At 36.5% G+C, this 20,170-nt stretch overlaps 1 protein-coding gene across 2 annotated transcripts in view; it reads left to right on the forward strand.

Annotated features, from left to right (window-relative positions):
- KCNB2 (potassium voltage-gated channel subfamily B member 2) overlaps positions 1–19,291 on the forward strand; it is a 193,465-nt gene extending 174,174 nt beyond the window's left edge. For both annotated transcript variants that reach the window (XM_085221277.1, XM_085221276.1), the window contains one exon: positions 9,620–19,291. In XM_085221277.1, the coding sequence (XP_085077403.1) occupies positions 9,620–11,782 (2,163 nt within the window). In that variant the 3' untranslated portion in view covers positions 11,783–19,291. The remainder of the gene's footprint in view (positions 1–9,619) is intronic.
- Positions 19,292–20,170: the final 879 nt, after the last annotated feature.

Raw genomic sequence — 20,170 nt, forward strand, 5'->3', positions numbered from 1 at the left:
GTCATCCAGTTTGGTGTAATGGCTATCTTGGCATGGTTCTGTAAGTCTTTTCTGAGACTGGAATACTTAGTGTATTGCTTAACATCCAACACCGCCAAAGAACTGTTCTTAATATAATGCTACCTTTGCAAATTTTGTCTGTGTAGCCACAATAGGAGATAAAACTCCTGACAGCATATCTTTCAAAGTCACTGGAGGAAATAAGCTTTCTTAACCATATCAATGGCAAACTTGAAAATGAGGGTAAGAAAATCTACTCAGAATACATAGCTCCATTCCCAGATTCATCCCAACAATTTTCTCATGATAGCTCTACCAGCAGTGTGTTCCCATGGGTAAAAGATCCAAAAATAGCACAGCATGTCAGGCTTCATTCTGAGTAAAATTTGGCTATCCTCTACATAAGTTTACAAAAGACTCTGACTCCTGCTCCTAATTATTTGGAATTCCAGTAGATGCAGAATTTATACGATTAGAAATTAATAAACATTAAATTCAGTACCAGTAACAGCAATAAGATCTGTCTAAACCCCATTTAGATTATTTGGATCTGGATGTGCAAGATTAATATTTACTACACCATCAGACGATCTCTGAGTGTGTTCCTGGCTTAGGCTTTTCTTACTGTATTCTGTTTCCACCAAACTGCCATCTTACCTATCAGTGGTAAAACCTGTACTTCCTGAGATACATCCATTCAAACAGCAGTGAGAATAAGGCCAAAGTGTTATAAAAGATCCATCATCAAGGTTCCTGAAATGACTTGTGGTAGGCAAACCCAACTATTTTAATGATTTCTTCAGCTGCTCTGGATTATGGTAGGGAAAATGAGAATTTGAATTCCATGAAGTTATTCAGCAGACTGCTTTCTACTATATTATTCCAAAAGTATTCACTCAAGTTCTCCATTTGATTTTTGATTATACTGATACTTAAGCTGCAATTGACAATTTCTCCCAATTTCTCCCAATAAAATTAATTCTTTCCAGGACATGCAAAAAATGAAAGGCTGGTAAACAGGTGTGTCTTGTCTTCCTCTAGATCTCTTATCTATTTAGTTAGTTAGTTCCTTCTTTATTGTTTGTTTTTATTACTTCAGGACGTAGTCCCAAAGTCTTTGAGGCATGAAATGTATCTAACCAACAAAGTAATGTGTGCTACAATATGATAGCATCCTAAAATTTGATGTATGAAGAGTACATATATTTCTGTTGAAGCTACAGTTATTATTTTTAATGCAATAAACATGAACTTATCTAATAATGAGAAGTATATTGTGTATATTGTCTGTAGAAGTCTAAAAGGTTATAGGGAAATGGGAGAAAGAAAGGGTAATAGCTTTACAGATAGATAAAAAATAAAAAAGTTAAGCTATGCAGGCCTTCAACTAAACATGAGGAAGAAACAGACAGGATTCTTTTCCCTAACAATTTCACTGGTTCTGCAAGTGTGGGAAATATTGGCATGTGCTTCATATAAAATATAGATTGATGTAGGCATTTTACATAGAGCTGCAATTCTGACATATATATAGAAGTCATGAAGCCAAGTTAGAAAAACTATTTTAGAAGCGTGAGTAAAGATTATGTCTGACTTCTGTGCCTGTCATAATTTCAAATAAGGCTGAGTAGTAAATCTCTCTGATAGATAACAGAAGTCCTCAGGTGGGAGGTCATCTTTTCTCACTGAATATTGCTAGAAGGCAGTCTAAGTCAATTATAGAAAGACAATAGAATGAGAATAGTGTAACAATAATCTCAACCTGGTTGTCAGCAAATTAGACTGAAGTGTATGCTACAGGTTAATAATCTGAAGTCTCAACTGTAAACAATTTCTATTAAAACTAAATGGTAAATATAAATAGTGAGAACCAAGAGAACAAATTTCTTCTTTTTATAGTATCTCTTTTTGAGAAGTTACACTCAGCTTTCTATTTTAAGTTGATGGTTAACATCAAAATAAATCTGTATGCTGGATCTGACTATTTCTCCCATTATAGGGATTGAAAAACCTATAATAAAAGTTCTTAAGGCTAAATTATTAATTATGGGTATTCTGTTGTTGTTTGTTTGTTTCCAAGCTGTTATTAAATAATCAATTAATAATTAAAGCATTGTACCAGCATTATCTTTATTTTTTTCTATATAATATTTATAATTATTATCTTTTCAATACCTTCCCGGATTTAAGGTGATAGGAGAAAACGCTTCTGCACCGCATGTCGGTGCATGGCGTTTGCATCCTACGGTGCCAGCTGCCTGAGTTCAGCACCCTGGCTGGGGACAGCTCCTCTTCCAACCTCTCTGCGGTCCCTTCGGTTGGCTGGGGAGCGCCCGGTTCTTCGGCCCTTTGTTTTTGTGGGTTCTTTCTTGGCTTTGTTGTTGATGATGATGATGATGATTCTGCTTGGTTGCTTGCTTGGTTGCTTGTTTAAAATGACACTCTTGATAATGGAGGCAACGTTTCGTGCATGCAAGGAGTTCAAAACAGATTTCACAGATTAGACTGCCAGGAAAAGGTTGTAGAACTGTAAACCCTTCATCGTGATGAAAATTCTGAAGTTTAGTACACTTGTGGAAGCATTTATCATCTGCTTAGAAAATTAGACAGCTAGTACAGAACATAACCTCAGCATAAGAAGCATACCAATTGTGATCATCAAAAGGTTAAGAACACTTGTGAATAAAGATAGGTAGGGGTTTTATTAAAGACATTTCATCTGTTGTTTGATGCATCTGGATGCCTTTTCTTACACATAGGCAAATTGTTTCATCTAAAAATAATAATATTTAGGGAAGTAAAATGAAACCTCCAAAAAGCTCTGCAGACAGAATTATTCTATAAATAATGCCTTTTATATGACTATTGAAGTTAATGTGTGTGTGTGTGTCTTTTACCTGTGCTGTGGAGTTAAATCTTTCCTGTTCTTACACAGAAGATATATTATAACTGATTTCATCTGTCCAGCTGAGATGGCCTTTTGCTGTTCAACAAAAAATATTAGAACTGACTTGATATGGCTTTTAATCTATGTTAGCAAATCTGACAATCGGTGTGAGTAATAAACAGTATTCAGGTTTCTCTCCGTTCGTACTGTACTGAATTTGTATTATTCTTCCCAATGTAGACAGCCTTCATCTGTGATTACCTGTGGTCTCTCATCTTTGCCAGTCTAACAGTTCTCCACTTATCATCCTAATCCCATGCTCACAGTTATTTATAGCAGGTTTCATCAGGCCTGTGCTGGCTGCTGAAGACACAGCTAACAGTGAAGGCTCATAAACCATTGCTTAGCAGTGGTGTATAGTACAATCTCTCTGGTCTCCAAGATCTTTGTCGCCACTTTTAGTTACAATGTTTAGTAAACATATCCTGCAAACTAAACATGGATTTCTATTATATAGCTAACATAGCACTAGTTTTCTGGTGAACTTCGATGGTCCCCATATTCGAATTCATAAAGGCTCAATCTTTATGATGCTCTCAGAGCTCTTATTTTGCCATATTATCGATCCACTGGAAGACTGTGTTATACAAAACCACTTCCTTACTCAGCCATAATCAAATGCTCAAACCCATATTTTACTAAATCCTGACGCTGAAAGTCCAGGTGGTGCAAACTCCAAAGTAATAGTAGTCATTAATAAAATGCATTTTATTAAATTTAATTTATTAAATTAAATAAATTTAATAAATTAATAAAATCTCTCCACATAGTGCAGGAGAGATGTATTCTAAGACTGTTACCTTAATAACACAAACACAAAATGTAACAATGTAGCTGTAGCAGAATGAAGGAGAAATGTATTTTATTACATTAATTTAAAGCAGAAGTACAGGATCTTACTAGGGTGGAACTACCAATGAACTTCTGAGGATATGATAGGAAACTTATACGAAGCTAGTCATGAAATCTTCAATGAAAATCTCCCATACACCTACACTAAGTTTTAAAGGTGACATTCATCCCAATGCAAAGAGACAAAAAGAAAAGACTTATCCGGGCACTAAGTCCCCAGATAAGTACAACACCAAGAGCTTAGCTTTCATACATAGTTGCTGATGTCAGGCTTAATGAATATCCTTAAAAGATCAATGCAGAACAGTTTGATGGATTCCTTAAAATTATTAATAATAATAATCCAGAGAAAAGTGGAAATGAAAGGTCAGAATTCTAAATAATATCATCAAGGAAGGAGATGAAGAGCAGCAGAGGGAAGCTGGTCAGCGATTACACATGCTGTCAGAGCTATTATCAGATATGTTCTTCAAAGGGCAATTGTGATAGAGCTGTAAACTGAATTAAATCTGTGGTGTTCTGTTAAATTATTCCCCTGTCCTCCATCTTATTTTTCAAAAATTAAACGCTGTTCTGTGTGGACTCTTAGATCTATTCTACGCATTTGCAATCAGAAGTTATGCTGGAAAGGTAAAAAGAGATGAAAGGTGTACTCTGAAGCAGTAGAGATGCACGAACAGTGCTGTCTTATGACATATTTTTTGCAGTCTGGCCAGGAACAGCAGTGGCAGCTGCTGAAGGCAGTGCCATGTTGCTGAACTGAAAGGTGTTATTGAATGGTAAAATGTCCTTGTACTTACTCAGGTTGTACAAACATAAAAAGTGCTGGTACTTAGCACTGCTGAAATAAAGCCCTTTCACCCTAAATATCTACTGACTCATGTTCAACCTTGAAATTCCTTGTAGTATAATGTTTATAGTTAGAAGATGGCTCCATGTGTTGCTGCTTCCATCAAAATCTTGTTTGGATAGTGCCAGTTACCAAGGACCAGACACACACAGATTTAGGTAGATGTACAATATAGCTAATAGAGCTCCTATGGAGCGAAACTTTTCATTCCATTGCAAACTCAATACCATCATCTTGAGATGTGAAAAAAATAGAGTGAGAGCGAAGGAAAGAGGGAAAGAATGTGTGTGAGAGAGGGAGAGCTTCATTTTTTAGAATTATACCATTCTTTCATTTTGTGGTGAGTGGAGTCAAGCTGGATGCAAACAGGGATCTCTGTTACAAACTAAGGACTCTTATACAAGACGCAAGTGTGGTATCTCTGAACAGCCTACACCAACTTCAGCTATCTGCCCAAACGTAGATCTAGATACTCCTTTCACAACAGCAGACACGTCTGAGAATGTATAGGTAGTTGCAGCTAAGTGCTCAAGAAACTTGGTGAGTTCTCCACAAATGGTTGTCTACTTATAAAAGTCTTTAAGGAGCAGAACAATGACTATTTTGCCTGTTTTGCTTTTTGCTAAAGCCCAAGATAAAGATACTGCCAGAACACTTTATATGAAGACAATGCCATAAAGTTAAATGTAGAAGAGGGAGAATATGTAGCAGCCTGATGAATTTCAGTGTCTGTAGAGACTGAGATTTGAAAAGTAGTGAAACTATTGCTGTCTGTTATTGAATAGCCTAGATCTTATCCTAGATCCTAACCTGGAATAAAATTAAGGAAACAATGCTGCTAATACCTAATTACAGTTTGAAGCCTATGCTAATTATATATACTGCCTTGGCTGTTAGATATGACTCAAGTGATTATTTTTTCCTGAGCAGCTGTGCTTTAGTGTGAAACCTAATGTATACTTTTTCTCTGCTTTATATAACAATTACATTGTTATATTGGTTATGTCAGAAGCCTTTTCAAAATGTCAGTAGTTGCAGAACTGCAAGGAGCAATTTGAAGCCTATTCTATTATACCTGTATTTTCTGCCTCAGCTTGCATGCTCATTCTGTACAGAAATCCTTACAGTGCTTGCAATAATGAGCAATGAGATGAAAAAGTATATTGGATGGATGCACAAGAAAAAAAGCCTTTAGTGGGTTTGGTGACAACTTAATACTGGAAAGCCACAATGCTTTCAGGAGACTGTTACCCTGCCACCCAAAAATCTGAAATGACATTATCTGCAGCAGATTGCATCATTAGTTCAAGGAATGTTTTACTATTCATTTAATCAGCAGTAGATTCAAATGCCTCATACTCAGCACATAAGAAAGGACTGTCAACACATCCATTCTTTTGGAAACATTTTTATGTTTAGAAATTATAATTCATAAGGAAATACTTTTAAGGAGTTGAATTTGTAATGTGTTTTTTGTGGGTGTTTTTTGTTTGTTTTTTTTTGTTTTTTTTTTTTTTTTAGAACTACAGCTAAATGACATAAGCTGCCAGAATATCTCATTAAAACAGAATAGGGTTTCTTTCCTGAAGTACAGTTTAAAAATAATATGAAGAATTGTATCACTAAGATTTGATTGTGGACTGTTTGAAGTAGACAACATTTTCCAGGCATTTCAGTCCAGAATACATTTTCAGAATCATGTCCAGAATCAGAACACAGGAAGTTTTGCTTGTAAAGGCTCAGTTAGAGAGTGGGTGTTTTTACTCTTTGGATAAGCATAGGTAGCTAGCAGATTGATACAGTTTTTGGTAATTTCAGAGCTTCTATATAAGCTACTCCTTTACTGTGGGGATTTACCAGTGTAACACTATTTGCAAGTGCTCTTTATGTAGACTCAGAAAAGGGAATTGCTTTTCTTCCCATTCTTCTCATAGTTGCTATTGTTCTTTCTATTGATCCTCTGCTACTCTTTGTCTAAGGAATTGTAAAATTTAATCAATTGCAATAATTAAAACGTACTGTGTGTGAATGTTGCACAACTTCAATTACACAGAAGAGTCCCAGACAAATAAAAGTTTGAGATTATTACAGTAGAAGAGGCCAAAATACTTTCTTTTGCTGTAATTTTTTCTCCCCAGTGACACATTCATAATTATAGGTGATATCTAGGGAGGTGATTGTCCTCCTGTACTTGCTTTTGTGAGGCTCCATCTGGCATACTGCCTCCAGGTCTGGGGGCCCCAGTTCTAAAAAGATGTGGAGCTGTTGGAGCAGGTCCAGAGGAGTATCATGAGGATAATCAGAGGACTGGAGCATCTCTCCTTCAAAGAAAGACTGAGGGAACTGGGCTTGTCCAGACTGCAGAAGAGAAGGCACCAGTACCTAAAAGGGATCATGGAAAAGATGGGGAGGGACTTTTTATCAGGGAGTGCAGTGACAGGACAAGGAGTAACAGCTGTAGAACAAAAGAGTGGAGATTTAGATAAGATATGAGGTAGAATTTTTCACTCTCTGAGTGGCACCAGAGAATTTTATTAAATTCAGATTTGCATGTTACCAGCATATGATGTGTGGCTTCAACAAACAGTTCGTTATTCTCAGAAAAAAAAAAAAAAAAAAAAAAAACATGGGTGATAACTCTGGACGTGAAAATTATATATTCAACATCTATAAAATGACCTGTCATATGGAATTTTAACACTGTCACACAGTGGAAGAAGGGATGCTATATAGTGAATCACCATTTTCCTAGGATCTTTTATATGCTGGTGAATACCCAGGCATAAAATAAATTTCTTATAACAGACTTTGAAACACTAGTGTTTCCTAATTAAAATCAGTTTGATGACAGCCAGACATATTCTCATGATTTTATTTTCTAAGAACAATACGTGTCAAGTAATTGTGTCCCTGGATTATGCAGTTTTTTCTATATTATTATTTACATGCTGATGCAGGCCAAAATGAGGAGACTGTTGGTTTCAGCGGCAGAAGTTGAAAGCTCAACAATTCTGTGCCATGTTTATTATGTGTTTATTTGTTCTTTGAGTTTTGAAAGCATTATTATATTATTGAGCAGGTTAGAGAACTCAAGCATGCATTAGTTACTTTGCAGTAATTTTGTGGAGAACCTAGTATACTCTAGTTAAGTTTCAAACCTTTTCACAGTGAAACCTGATACAGTCAGATTTCACAGACTGGAAAGTAGTTATTGCTCTGCAGTAGTGTTTTCTTTTGTCTGCCTGTCCCTAGCTACAGGCCGTCACCCCTGTCATTATTCAGCCTTGCCTAGGTATTTGAGTGTTATTGCCTTCACTCTGTTTTATCATCTCAGCAAACACTTCTCTAGTGTTGGTCTTTTTTCCGTTGTGCAGCAGTTATAAAGGGGTGTATATCCCCTACACAGTACAGATTAACCAGAGTACTTCTGGATGGGCTGTATGAAGAATGAAGACAGCCCACAGCTCATCTGGTAGGAAGAGTAAGCAAGTATTACTCTGCTAAGAAATAAAACTCAAAAGAAAAAAAAATGGCAGAAGCAGCACTGGTAGGGAAAAATACGCATCTGTTTGGAATATTTCTACATATGAAAGGTGCTACCTGTTCTGTTCAAGCTGGAAAAAGGCCGAAGACAGAATGTAAGCACAAGATAGTGCCAAATACAGGCTCATATTGTGAGCAGTTCTGCTTGTGCTTAGAGAGCTGACTTTATGCTTAGTAACCCACAGCTGAAATAGGCTTACTGCTGTTTTTTCAGAGGTATGGTGAGGTGGTATTTTCATCTCTAGAGCTGTTATCACTGCTGTGACCAATCTCTTCTTATATACAATACATTTGTATACTGGCCAGTTGCATTTCACTCTTCTTGGATATCAAAGCAATTTTATAGTGCTTGCAAGCACATCAAATATCACTGAATGGATTTCACAGTACCATTTCTGACAAATGAGAGCAAATGCTTTTAAGAATGAGTTTAAACTGAGCTTTAAAACAGAAAATAATTTTTAAATTAGTTTATTTCCACGTGTTTAATGAAAACACAGACATAGTTTTAATCAAAGCAATAATGTGTTTTTTCCAAGTTGTCAACATTACCTGGAGTATGAATAACTAAACTTTGTAGTAAAAAATTTATGTTCTTTGGTAGATCCATTTCTTTTCTCATAACGTCAGTTTTGTAAGTGAGAATGACCAGCAACTCTGGGTGACAAGAAAGGGCATCATGCATGAGGGGTCTGATTCCTATCAAAATCAATGCCAATAATTTTATGGAACTTCTCTCTTGAGAAATAACCCAAAGCATTATTTATAGAAAATAAAGTTGAGTATTTTCATCTACTTTCACCTTTTAGTGATTACAAGAAACAAGGCTTAATTTCATAATACTGCCTATTTCTATCTTCAATTCTTTTAGCACCTAAAATGTATGCAGACATTGCAACCGGGCTCTGTTCCCCAGAGCATTGCCTCTTGTTTTCATAATTTCAGCTTCTGACCCATAAATTCATGCATGACTTGGAAGGTCTCTGCACATATTAAATGGACAGTTTACACACTATATTACGTGATCATTTCTCTGCATTGCCCTAAGTTCTGTAAAATTACATGTAATTCAGAAAACTAATAGATTAATATTCTGCACATTAACAGGAGCCTTATATTCTTTACTCAATAATTTGCAATAACATATCTTACCTTCTTACGTAATTTAAAAAATAGTAGGACCACTTGGCTTGCCTTCCTGAAAGGCTTACTACAAACAGTAAAACAATCAGGTTTTGACCATATCCAGATGATTCCAGTGTTTTCTCTTCGTGCAAAAAGCAAAATGTTAAAATAAAGAATGTGGAAGTCAAAACAGCTTCCTTCAATCTGAGTTTATTTGACACATACATATTTTAAATAATTTAAGCAGACTCTGACAAATGCACTTGCATCAGTCTAACCAAAACATTTATTTTATTTTACAGATTTTGGCCATTGTGTCCATTCTGTTCATCGTACTGTCCACTATTGCTTTGTCTCTTAACACGTTGCCAGAGCTTCAAGAAATAGATGAATTTGGGCAGCCAAATGACAACCCTCAGCTAGCGCACGTTGAAGCTGTGTGTATTGCTTGGTTTACCATGGAGTACCTTTTGCGCTTTCTGTCCTCACCAAACAAGTGGAAGTTCTTCAAGGGGCCGTTAAATGTCATTGACTTACTGGCTATCTTGCCATACTATGTCACCATTTTCCTCACGGAGTCCAATAAGAGTGTACTGCAGTTCCAAAATGTCCGACGCGTGGTTCAGATATTTCGTATTATGAGGATCCTAAGGATTCTTAAACTTGCCAGACATTCAACAGGCCTTCAGTCTTTGGGTTTTACTCTCAGACGGAGTTACAATGAATTAGGCTTGTTGATACTCTTTTTAGCCATGGGGATAATGATATTTTCGAGTCTTGTATTCTTTGCTGAAAAAGATGAAGACGCCACCAAATTTACCAGTATCCCTGCATCATTCTGGTGGGCAACAATCACTATGACTACTGTAGGATATGGTGACATTTATCCTAAGACTCTGTTAGGTAAAATTGTAGGAGGACTTTGCTGTATTGCTGGAGTGCTGGTTATAGCCCTGCCTATACCAATTATTGTGAACAATTTCTCAGAGTTTTACAAGGAGCAGAAAAGACAGGAGAAGGCAATTAAGAGGAGAGAAGCACTTGAGCGAGCTAAAAGAAATGGCAGCATTGTTTCCATGAACCTGAAAGATGCCTTTGCTCGCAGCATGGAAATGATAGATGTAGCAGTAGATTCAGGTAAGCCTGGAGAAGCAGCCAACCCAAAGGAGACACCCGATGACAACCATCTGTCACCAAGCCGATGGAAATGGGCCCGAAGGACAATGTCTGAAACAAGTTCAAACAAGTCTTACGAAAACAAATACCAAGAAGTTAGCCAACAAGACTCCCATGAGCAATTAAACAATGCCGCAGCATCCTCCAGCCCACAGCACCTCAGTGCTCAAAAGCTGGAGATGCTATATAATGAAATTACTAAAACTCAGTCTCAGCCTAATCTTAATGCTGGTTACCAAGACCAGTCAGCAAAGCCACCTACATATGAAGAAGAAATAGAAATGGAAGAAGTTACAGGGCAGAGAGACCAGTTGCCAGCTGGACCAACAGACGTCATCACGGACATAAGAAGCACATCTAGTATCGACAGCTTTGCCAGCTGTGCCACTGACTTCACAGAAACAGAGAGGTCTCCGCTTTCTCTCTTTCCCGGGTCTCACTTGCAGATGAGGTTCCCAAGTGATTCTGCCAACCCAGAAGACAACCAAAGAGTAAGGAGTTCTCAGTTTATGCCATTCACAAAAGACAGAATGTTTTCTCCAACTGATGTCACCTTTGACTATACTCCAATCGACAGAGCTGTTATCAGTGATGGCAGTGGGACCCAGACTGTTTTGCATGGTCATTTACATTTCGACACTGCCATGGAAAGCCCCAAAAGTTCTCTGAAAGGTAGCAATCCATTAAAATCCAGATCCCTTAAAGTTAATTTTAAAGACAATAGAGGTGGTGCTCCTCAAACTCCACCCAGCACTGCAAGGCCGTTGCCTGTGATGGCAGGAGCAGACTTTCCCCAGGCCACCCCTCAGCACATCAGCACCATTCTCTTGGAGGAAAATTCACCCCAAGGTGAACGACCTATACTTGGTGCAGATGCAGCAGGACTTTGTCAGGGACCTTCCAAAAAATCATCCCCTCTGTTTCCCAAACAAAAGATTTTCGCTTTCCCTTCAAAAGAGAGGAGGAGCTTCACTGAGATAGACACTGGAGAAGAAGAAGAGTTTATGGAGTTACATGGTATAAAACATGAGAAACAACAGGATATTAAGACGAATTGCTGTGGGGACAAACACAGTGATGGCAACCATTTAACAGAAGAGCCACAGGTCAGCTCTTCACCCAAAAGCATGAGTCACAACTGTACTCAAGACATTTACCATGCTGTGGGTGAGGGGAAGAAAGACAGTAACCAAGAAGGCCACAAAATGGAAAACCATTTATTTGCCCCAGAAATTCATACGAGTCCAGGAGAAACTGGTTACTGTCCTACACGTGAAACTAGTATGTGACTAGTTACAAAAGCAATAAAAATACTTTTTCTTAAACCACAGTTAGTAATGCCTATGAACTAAAACATGGAAAGCCTCAAAAAAAAAAAAGTGCATAAAATGTTATTTTTGCATGGCATGAAGAGTTCTTTAGTTTAAATACTGTTTAATTAAAAAAAAAAAAAAAGACTGCTTTTTGTAAGAAACTAAAAAAAAAAAAAAAACCAGGAAAAAAATGACTCGAGAACAGTGAATAAAATAAAGAGAGCTCTGCTAAGAGCCAGTGTTCTGCAACATCTGACATTTTCAATCCTTTCACTTATGATTGTAGACAGGTTTTGAACTCTTTTAACTTTTTGGTTCTCTTGGTTACAATGAATTTTAGAATTTGCACATGAAAGGATGAAATGTCAATGCATGCATTGATAACGATGTGCAACAAGGTGCTTCGGTCTTGCAAAATGCATATATTTGTAAATAGTTTGGGGTTGGGGGGAAAGCTACTGTTAAAAAGGATTTGTGGAAAAAGAATTTCCTGGGACACAGGTACTTCCTTCACAGCGTGCTGCCTGGAGGTTTTGTACAGACTTATGTTGCAAAATTGCAACTTCTACTTAAAGCATCTCACCTATCTTGCTTTCTGTTAAAAAGCTCATGAATATATCTGTTAATTGAGGGACTACATTATCTTAGTTTGTCTGTGCTGTAAATCATAGTTTTTTGTTGCTTTTTTTTTTTATTTGCGTAACTTTTGTTATTGCATTTGTTGGTTTAATTAATGATCCTGCGAGGACAAACAAAGATTTAATGACCAGAACTTGAGGCATTTGATATTTTTATAGAATACTGCCAACATTTCATAACTAAGAAAAAAATGTTCCATTTTAAATTTAAACAGCAACTACATAGAATTATTTCTGTGGCAATAAATAGTGCCAAATGGCTACCTTGATCTCAATCTCTTAATACATTTTATATTAAAAGAAATATTACTCACATTCTTTTTTCCACTGATTTAAAATATTCGCTTCTATGTGATCTTTGAGAACTCTTGATAATTCTTCTTCCCCTCTATCTCCAAATCCCCTTCTTTACATACCACGCCCATACTTCACTAATGGCAGTGCTATTGAAGCCATTATCGTGTGAAGACATAAGGCACAAACTTGGACTGACAGATGGTATTACCTGACACACCAACTTTGCCTCAACCCATTCTCCAGTGGCTGTTCCAAAAGCTCAGTATATGCTTTTCCCTATGCATAATGAAGGGAAATGTCAATGCTTCCACTGACATCTACTAAACAGCTTTGCTTTCTCTGGTATTCTCCAGCTTTATAAAAGAAAAGTGCTGAACCAAAGCCTTCATTACAAACAGTCTGAAAAAAAAGCTACTAATTTTTTATTCAGCACCAATAGCTTCCTATGCTATAGTCATAATAATAATTAAAAAAAAAGCATAGATTGTTTCAATTTCCTAAACCATAAAAAGTTCATTCAATTCATTAATCCTAATCATAAGCAAAAATGCAGCTACACTAATGTGCCCTATGAAATGTTCTTTTTTTTCTTTAGGAAATCAGAATGCATGTCTTTTTGTTTGCTGTCCTCTGATTTCTTCTGAAACTGGATGCTCCCAACAGCTTTGTCAGTGCAGTAAGTCCAGCCTCACAGCTAAAAAATAGGCAGAAGGCCTGGCAGAGAAGTCTGATGAGCATCAACTCCCTGCTGTTCTATAGGTTTATTGCCTGAGACTGAGCCTCTCGCATCCCTATGCACAAAAGGGAGATACTGCTTCTCTCAGGTCAGGATTATTACAATAAACCTTGTAAAGGCTGTGAGACAACAAGGATGGGAGCCTTAAAAGCACTTTAGACCAACCAAAAGCTGGTTGATCACAACAGGCTTCTACTTTCCATAGAGGAGCTCAGTTAAATTTTGCTAATGTGTCATTTTCTGTTACGTAAATTAGTATAAATCAGCACCTAATGCATTTGATGTAAAAGAGCAAGCATTTTATTGCAACATTGTCCTCTGCTTGACATGGCTGGGCTGATGTCACAGCCTGCTCCACAGAAAAGAGGCAAGTTTGAAAAGCACTGGTGGCTGGACCAAATCATGAGTATACCACAAATTCTTTGCTTAAGTAATCAAGTTTTGTAAGATTAGATTTCCATACAAACAATAAGTTTTCTCCTCACTCATTTGAAACACTGGGAATATAATGTTGTTTCTTCAGAACAGTGTCTGGTCATTAATTCTCAAAATAAAAATGATATATATATATATTTTAATTAGTTGCAGTTCATTGCAACTTGTTGCTGCATTCAATTTTAACTATTTATATGGCATCCTGCTTAATCATGTTGTGTCTCACTGTCCCAAAACTTAGCTCTTAAGTATTTTAAAGTCGTTAATCTTCTATATTTATTTTTATGTTTTCTTGCTAGATATTTTCAGTGACAAAAACTAAATGCCAGTCAATTTTTATATGCCTAAAGTGTTGGTCTGTATTTTCTATGTGCAGTTTTAATGAAATCACATGGGCCTGTTCGATCTGCCTTTACATCCTAGTGGATAAGGAAGACCAAATTAAGTCCAAATGGGACCTGATCCCACGCACTGGATCTACAGAAAAATCCCATTCAAGATAACAGTGTTGTTCTGGCAAGGCTGAGGTCTGTGTCCTGTGTCTAATGTGTGCTTTTTCTCCCCGCTGACCCTTACACTTTTGGAAAGCCCTCTTGGATCAGTGTCATTTTTGGAAAGGGAGGAGTCCAGCCATAGGGAACTTATTTCAGGAGCAAAGATTTAATTCTTTATGCTCTCTTGAACTAAACCAGTACTTTATGCAAATTTGATTCTAGCCTATGGAAAGTTTAACAGTGGTAAAATCAAAACCTCAAGGACCACAGTCCTTGTGCAGATGAATTCCCCTGAAACCAATGAGTGTCTGCCAGAAAAAGGGACTGACTGTAAACAAGGACAGTAAGACTCTCTCTTGAGTACAATCAACAGGAGCTTTAACTATTGTAAGCCAGTTGAGAAGACCAGGCCCTTATTGACTGCCATATTTAAAACATTTTCAGAGAAGCACAGTTATTTTGAAATTATACAAGCAAAAGAAATGCAATTCTCTTTATTAACAGATGTTGTATTTTTTTGAAAGCTTTAAAGCAAAAAGATCAAGCTTTAGAAGTGCTTTTGTTATAATTTCATTGATTCGTTACATACTTTTGATTATGCTGAATATTATTTCCAGAGTCAAGGGATAGGACATTTGGTATTTCCTGTCTTGGCTGCATACGTGAGATCCAGTCCTGCATACCTAGTTCAGGAATAACTCCTGATCAAAATATTTACTTGACTAGTTACAGGACTGGATCTGGATGTGCTGCACTATAGCATGTGCAAGAAGTGCAGTCCAGGACCTCTTCATTCATCAAGAATATGAATTGCTATGTAGCAAATTATGCAAACTACCTGAGTGTATTTTTCTGCTTTTCTAAAATTTCAAAGCCATTTCAGACCTATTTTCCATTTGCCACACTAAGGGGAGGGTTTTTTCAGTCCCGGAGTCAGCCTCCAACAGTTGTGGAATTTTTATACAACTTAAGGAGCCCTGAGACAAAGTTACTCCCCTGCACGTCTGAGAGGAGTCTGACTCTTCGTATCGTTGGAAAATGAAGATAGTTCAGGGAGATAGCTTTGCAATCAATCTATTTTTTACATTTTATACTAACTGCAGAATCCTGAATCAAAGTTGTAATTAATTTTCAATGATGAAACCAAATGAACACGTTTAAACGATGCTCACAGAGTAATCAGAACAATTTTTGAGTAAATAGGAACATGAATTCAAATGGAGGGTGGGGGGAATCATGTATCGCACAAATTGCAAAGTAAGTTCATACAGGAAAGCTGTTTACAGGGGAAGCATATAAAGAATGTAACATGGTGTAGAAAGTTATTGCACTAGGGAATTTATACAAAGTACAGTTTTTTTAAACAAAAAAACACAAAAGGCCTTTTAATGCTTCAATGTCTAGAATATAGGAGCTTCTGTGCTAATGCAGAAATCTAATGCACTGTGTCCTCGCCTCAAAATTGGTCTCAAAATTCAAACATTAGTGCTGTCAAAGAGGTGATATCTGATCCAACACTAGAGCAACTTAAAGAGCTGTTTCTTTTTAGCACAAGGTTATGCAGCCAAAAGCATGTACAGAAAATTGTATTTTAGCCTATAACATGTATACAAATCACAGTGACAATTGGCTTCTTGAGTATTTCCATAACACCTGGCCATATTTTTGTTCCTTGCTCACTTCTCTAAGCGATAAGCAACTTGTTCATTTAAAACTAGGTTTCTTCCTCTGCGTATATCCTGAGCTTAGATCTGTTTGAAACAAGATTTACCTTCAAATTACCTAATTAACTCCTTCACTCTCATCCCTAAAGCACAGTTCAGTACAAATGCTACTTGTCTTTTTCAACTCCTACTGCAAACAGTCATGGCCTACCTAACCATTTTTTTCATTCGTATGATTTTGGGGTCAATTCATGCCCCCCCAAAAAACCTTTTAAAAGTAAAAAAGAAGCAAGGAATATGTTTTTTTCAAGTTAGCACAGATCAAGCAGGAAAAGCATTTAAAGCAAAGAGGGAAGAAAGACAAAAAACCGTAAGTAAACAAGGCATGCTTTAATACTGTATAGAGATATAATAAAACATACATTGATCATACTTATTGAAACAAAAGTGCCAGCAAAAGTTAATTTCAGACCTACCCCATCTTAAATTTTAACGTGGAATCAACAGGTCTCTACTGAAATTTTCAGTGATGTTGTTATCCAGTTGCCTAATGGAAACATCTGATCTGTAACTGCTTTTCAAAAGACTTTCCTGAAAAAGAAGATACTTATCACTGTTGATCTTTGGATCTGTTCCCCTTGCCCTCCAAGCACCAACCTTCTCCTCTGCTTGGGAGCCGTCAGAAAACAAACACGATGATAGAAATGTCTTGTTTTTCAGGAAAGTATTTTTGTACTCTGATGCAAATGGTCAGATAGATAGTAACTCTTGGAAGTCCATTTATTGCATTCAAACTGAAGAACGGGAAGAACGGTATCCTTTCATTTCTGTTACTGTTGCAGCCAAACCCTCTCACAACTTTACAAGTTTTCCAGCTTTAAAATGCTCTATCTTCTCTGGTGCGCCCCTCATCCTGCAAGATGTTTCAATGCATTTGTTCAGTGCTTTTGAAGAGCTTGCTTTGCTGAAAGAAGTTTATAATTCACTATTTCATTAAGATAGCCATCAGTGTTTTTGCCTTTTGTCCAATACATTCTTATTAATAATGATATTCAGCTTAAACTCTGGCCGAAACGCTTTCATACTGTAAAACAGATCAGGTGTTCTGGGAACCAAATCCCTTGCAGCTCTATGAGCAGATTTTTGCTGACAGTTATCAGTTTCCTCACTGAAGAAAGGTCAGATGACTGGCAAGCATAAACAGAACTGTATGCATCATGCAATGTTTTCTTGCTCAGTAATCATATACCATGTTACTTGACAGATGGAGTAAAACAGATATCCTTGTATTTCTTCCATTTAAGTTTTTTTTTTTTTTTAATGTTGTGTTAGGATATTTAAGTATTACCTTTTAGCTGCAATGGAGATCTCTTCCAAAACAGCAGCAGTACCTCATAAATCCATATTATTATTGATTGCTATTTAGTTTTCTTTTATGACACCTAGCACAAACCCAGATGGATCTCACTGTACAACAACGAAGTAGCACACAAATATTATTGACCTATTTAATTAGTAGCTAAAAAACATTTAATTTGAAAGATAAGATTATCTTAATTATAACTGTGAACCAAACTGGGTGGTGATGTCACTATGCTAGACATTGACTGTAGGCCTGTGATTAATGTAAAGCCTGAACCTAAGAACAGTCTGGGTAATTAATTCCATTTTATCACTTTAGTTAATAAATTTTTACCTCAAATATACATATGGTATGAATAAAAACAAATGCCTGTGCAAACAGCTAAGCAGTGATGGAAGATCAGAAGCCTTAGTATTTTTTCCCATCTACCATGCCTCGGTATCTTTCCATTTAGATGTCAGTTGGAATTGATTTAAGCTGCAAGGTTAGAGGGATTCAGTGGTGTGCTTAGTTGCTCTGATCTCTAGGCCATATCTCATAAAAGGTATTTCAAGAAACAGTTATTCCTTATTCAATGGCTTTTATGATTGCAAGGTTAAGGCGTATGTTCTATATTGATATTTTGGCTCTATGTTTTGCTCAGATAGCATCTCTCAGTGAAGGTTCAAAATACAAAACATATATGCCTACTTTTTAAGTCCTTAAGCAGAAAGCCAATGGGAATTCTGCCTGTATAAAACTGAAGGAAGGAGCAATATATTATAGCTTTAGGCAAAAGGAAGTTTCTAACACATACTGCAAAATGAAAAAAGAAATCCATCTGCTAGGATGCAGACTTCTGGATTTATACCTCTGAATTTTCAAAGTTATGCAGTTTTACCTATGTAACTCTCAAAAATCAAAGGAGCCATGCTGATAAGCTGAAACATGGAGGGACTGGTGTACAAAGAACCTGAGAGTTGAATACACAGCCTATTGCTTTAAGATCACTGTAAATATCAACTAAATATGTACTAATTCATGTTTATAAGTTATTACAGTGTTAGTTTCATAGATCCAGTAGCATGACTATTATTAGTTCTGTTGAGTTGATGAACTTTATTTTGTATTCCTCTGTGAATGCTCTGAATGCTGCAAACAAAAAAAAAAAAAAAAAAAAGCACAACAGTATTTTTCAAGTTCTCTTGGCGCAATAGCAGTGTCTTCACTATTGTTCAATTTTACAGAATTAGCAACACTTCATCGTAAACCGCTGTATTAACGACGTACCTTTCTTTTATGGAACTGTCGCTAGCAGATAAAAGCATATGTGATAAGTCTTGTCTAATCTCATTCATCTGCCTTTACAAAATGCCCCAGACGTTTTGTGGGAGAATATGCTGCTTTTGCTTCACGCATTGTTTGTATTCGGGGGCGGGGCAGGAAAATAATAGGGCATTTTGCAATGGTAATTGCATCAAATACGCTTTTTTCATTATTATTGTATTTGTTAGAAACATTTGGATTTAATTTCTTTTCGTAGATAACTGTTTGTCAGTAGCTTTATTTTTTCAGCTAACCATCTGATTCCATTAGAATAACTTCTCATATTTAGTGGTATTTGTATCAATGTCTCCATATCAGCTGCATTTTAACTTCATAAAAAAGGAAATGTGGTTATTATTTTTGTCATACTAGATTTTGCTGATCAACTAAGTATTTCTGCACCAATCTACATATTAATATGCATGTTGTAGTCTGTACAACTGTTCAACATCAAAATATGTTTAATTTATGTCAAATGTCTGTAAAATAAATGCATTGTTCTCCATTTCAGTCTGATAGAATAAGCAGGATAGTAAATAAATGTGTAAATGAATCATCTGTGTCTCATTTCAGTTTTCTGCATGAAACCACTTTACATTGAGCATTGCATATATACCAAAACAATAATCCATAGTGTCTTTAGACTTTTTACGTGACTTGCCTATACAAGAATCTCTGGCAGACAGTGTACATAGAAAATAATTTGGCGATGCAACTAAAGTCAGAATCCACCATTTATTAAAAAAAAACAAAAACAAAAATGAAAAAACCCTACAGCCTTTTTTCTCTCTTCAGCATTACTGCTAATTACTGATTGCACTGACAAAGATATAAGATCTCAGATTGCTTTATGAGGGTGAGTAAACATTCCTGCAGAAGCATGGAGGCAGCTGGTTCTGGATATTCAAGTCTCAGCACCTCTGCCTAATATTCAGAGATGGTGGATAAATCAGGATCTTGTGCATCTTACTAGAAACAAACATTCGAGCTTGGACCCCAGTAATTTTTGCCTAAGTAGACCTTTTTTCTTTTTTTCTTTTTTTTTTTATAGCTCAAAAACTGTGAGAGAATGTATAAATTGTATTTGGAATAAGGTTTTTATTCCTTCAAGATGAGTCAACTAATCTTTTTTCTACAGGCAAAGTTTTGCTGCAAGTGGAACTTTAACAGAGTACTGGTATGGTTCACAAAATAAGGAATGTGATTTTTCATCTTTAAAGTAGCTGATTTTTAATTTCTACATCTGAGCTGTATTGTAAGGAAATAAAAATGCAGGACCAAATTCTGCCCTTTGGTGAGCATGATGATTGTAATTACTATGAGAGAGCTTAGAGATACACTTCAGGTTTACACTGATTTTGTTTTACGTACCTTGTGACACAATCCATTGCACTGCAGAATTTTAACTCTTTCAGCTTATAATCTAGGGGTT

This window comes from Meleagris gallopavo, chromosome 3 (assembly GCF_905368555.1).
Source record: "Meleagris gallopavo chromosome 3, MGAL_WU_HG_1.1, whole genome shotgun sequence".
NCBI lineage: Eukaryota > Metazoa > Chordata > Aves > Galliformes > Phasianidae > Meleagris > Meleagris gallopavo.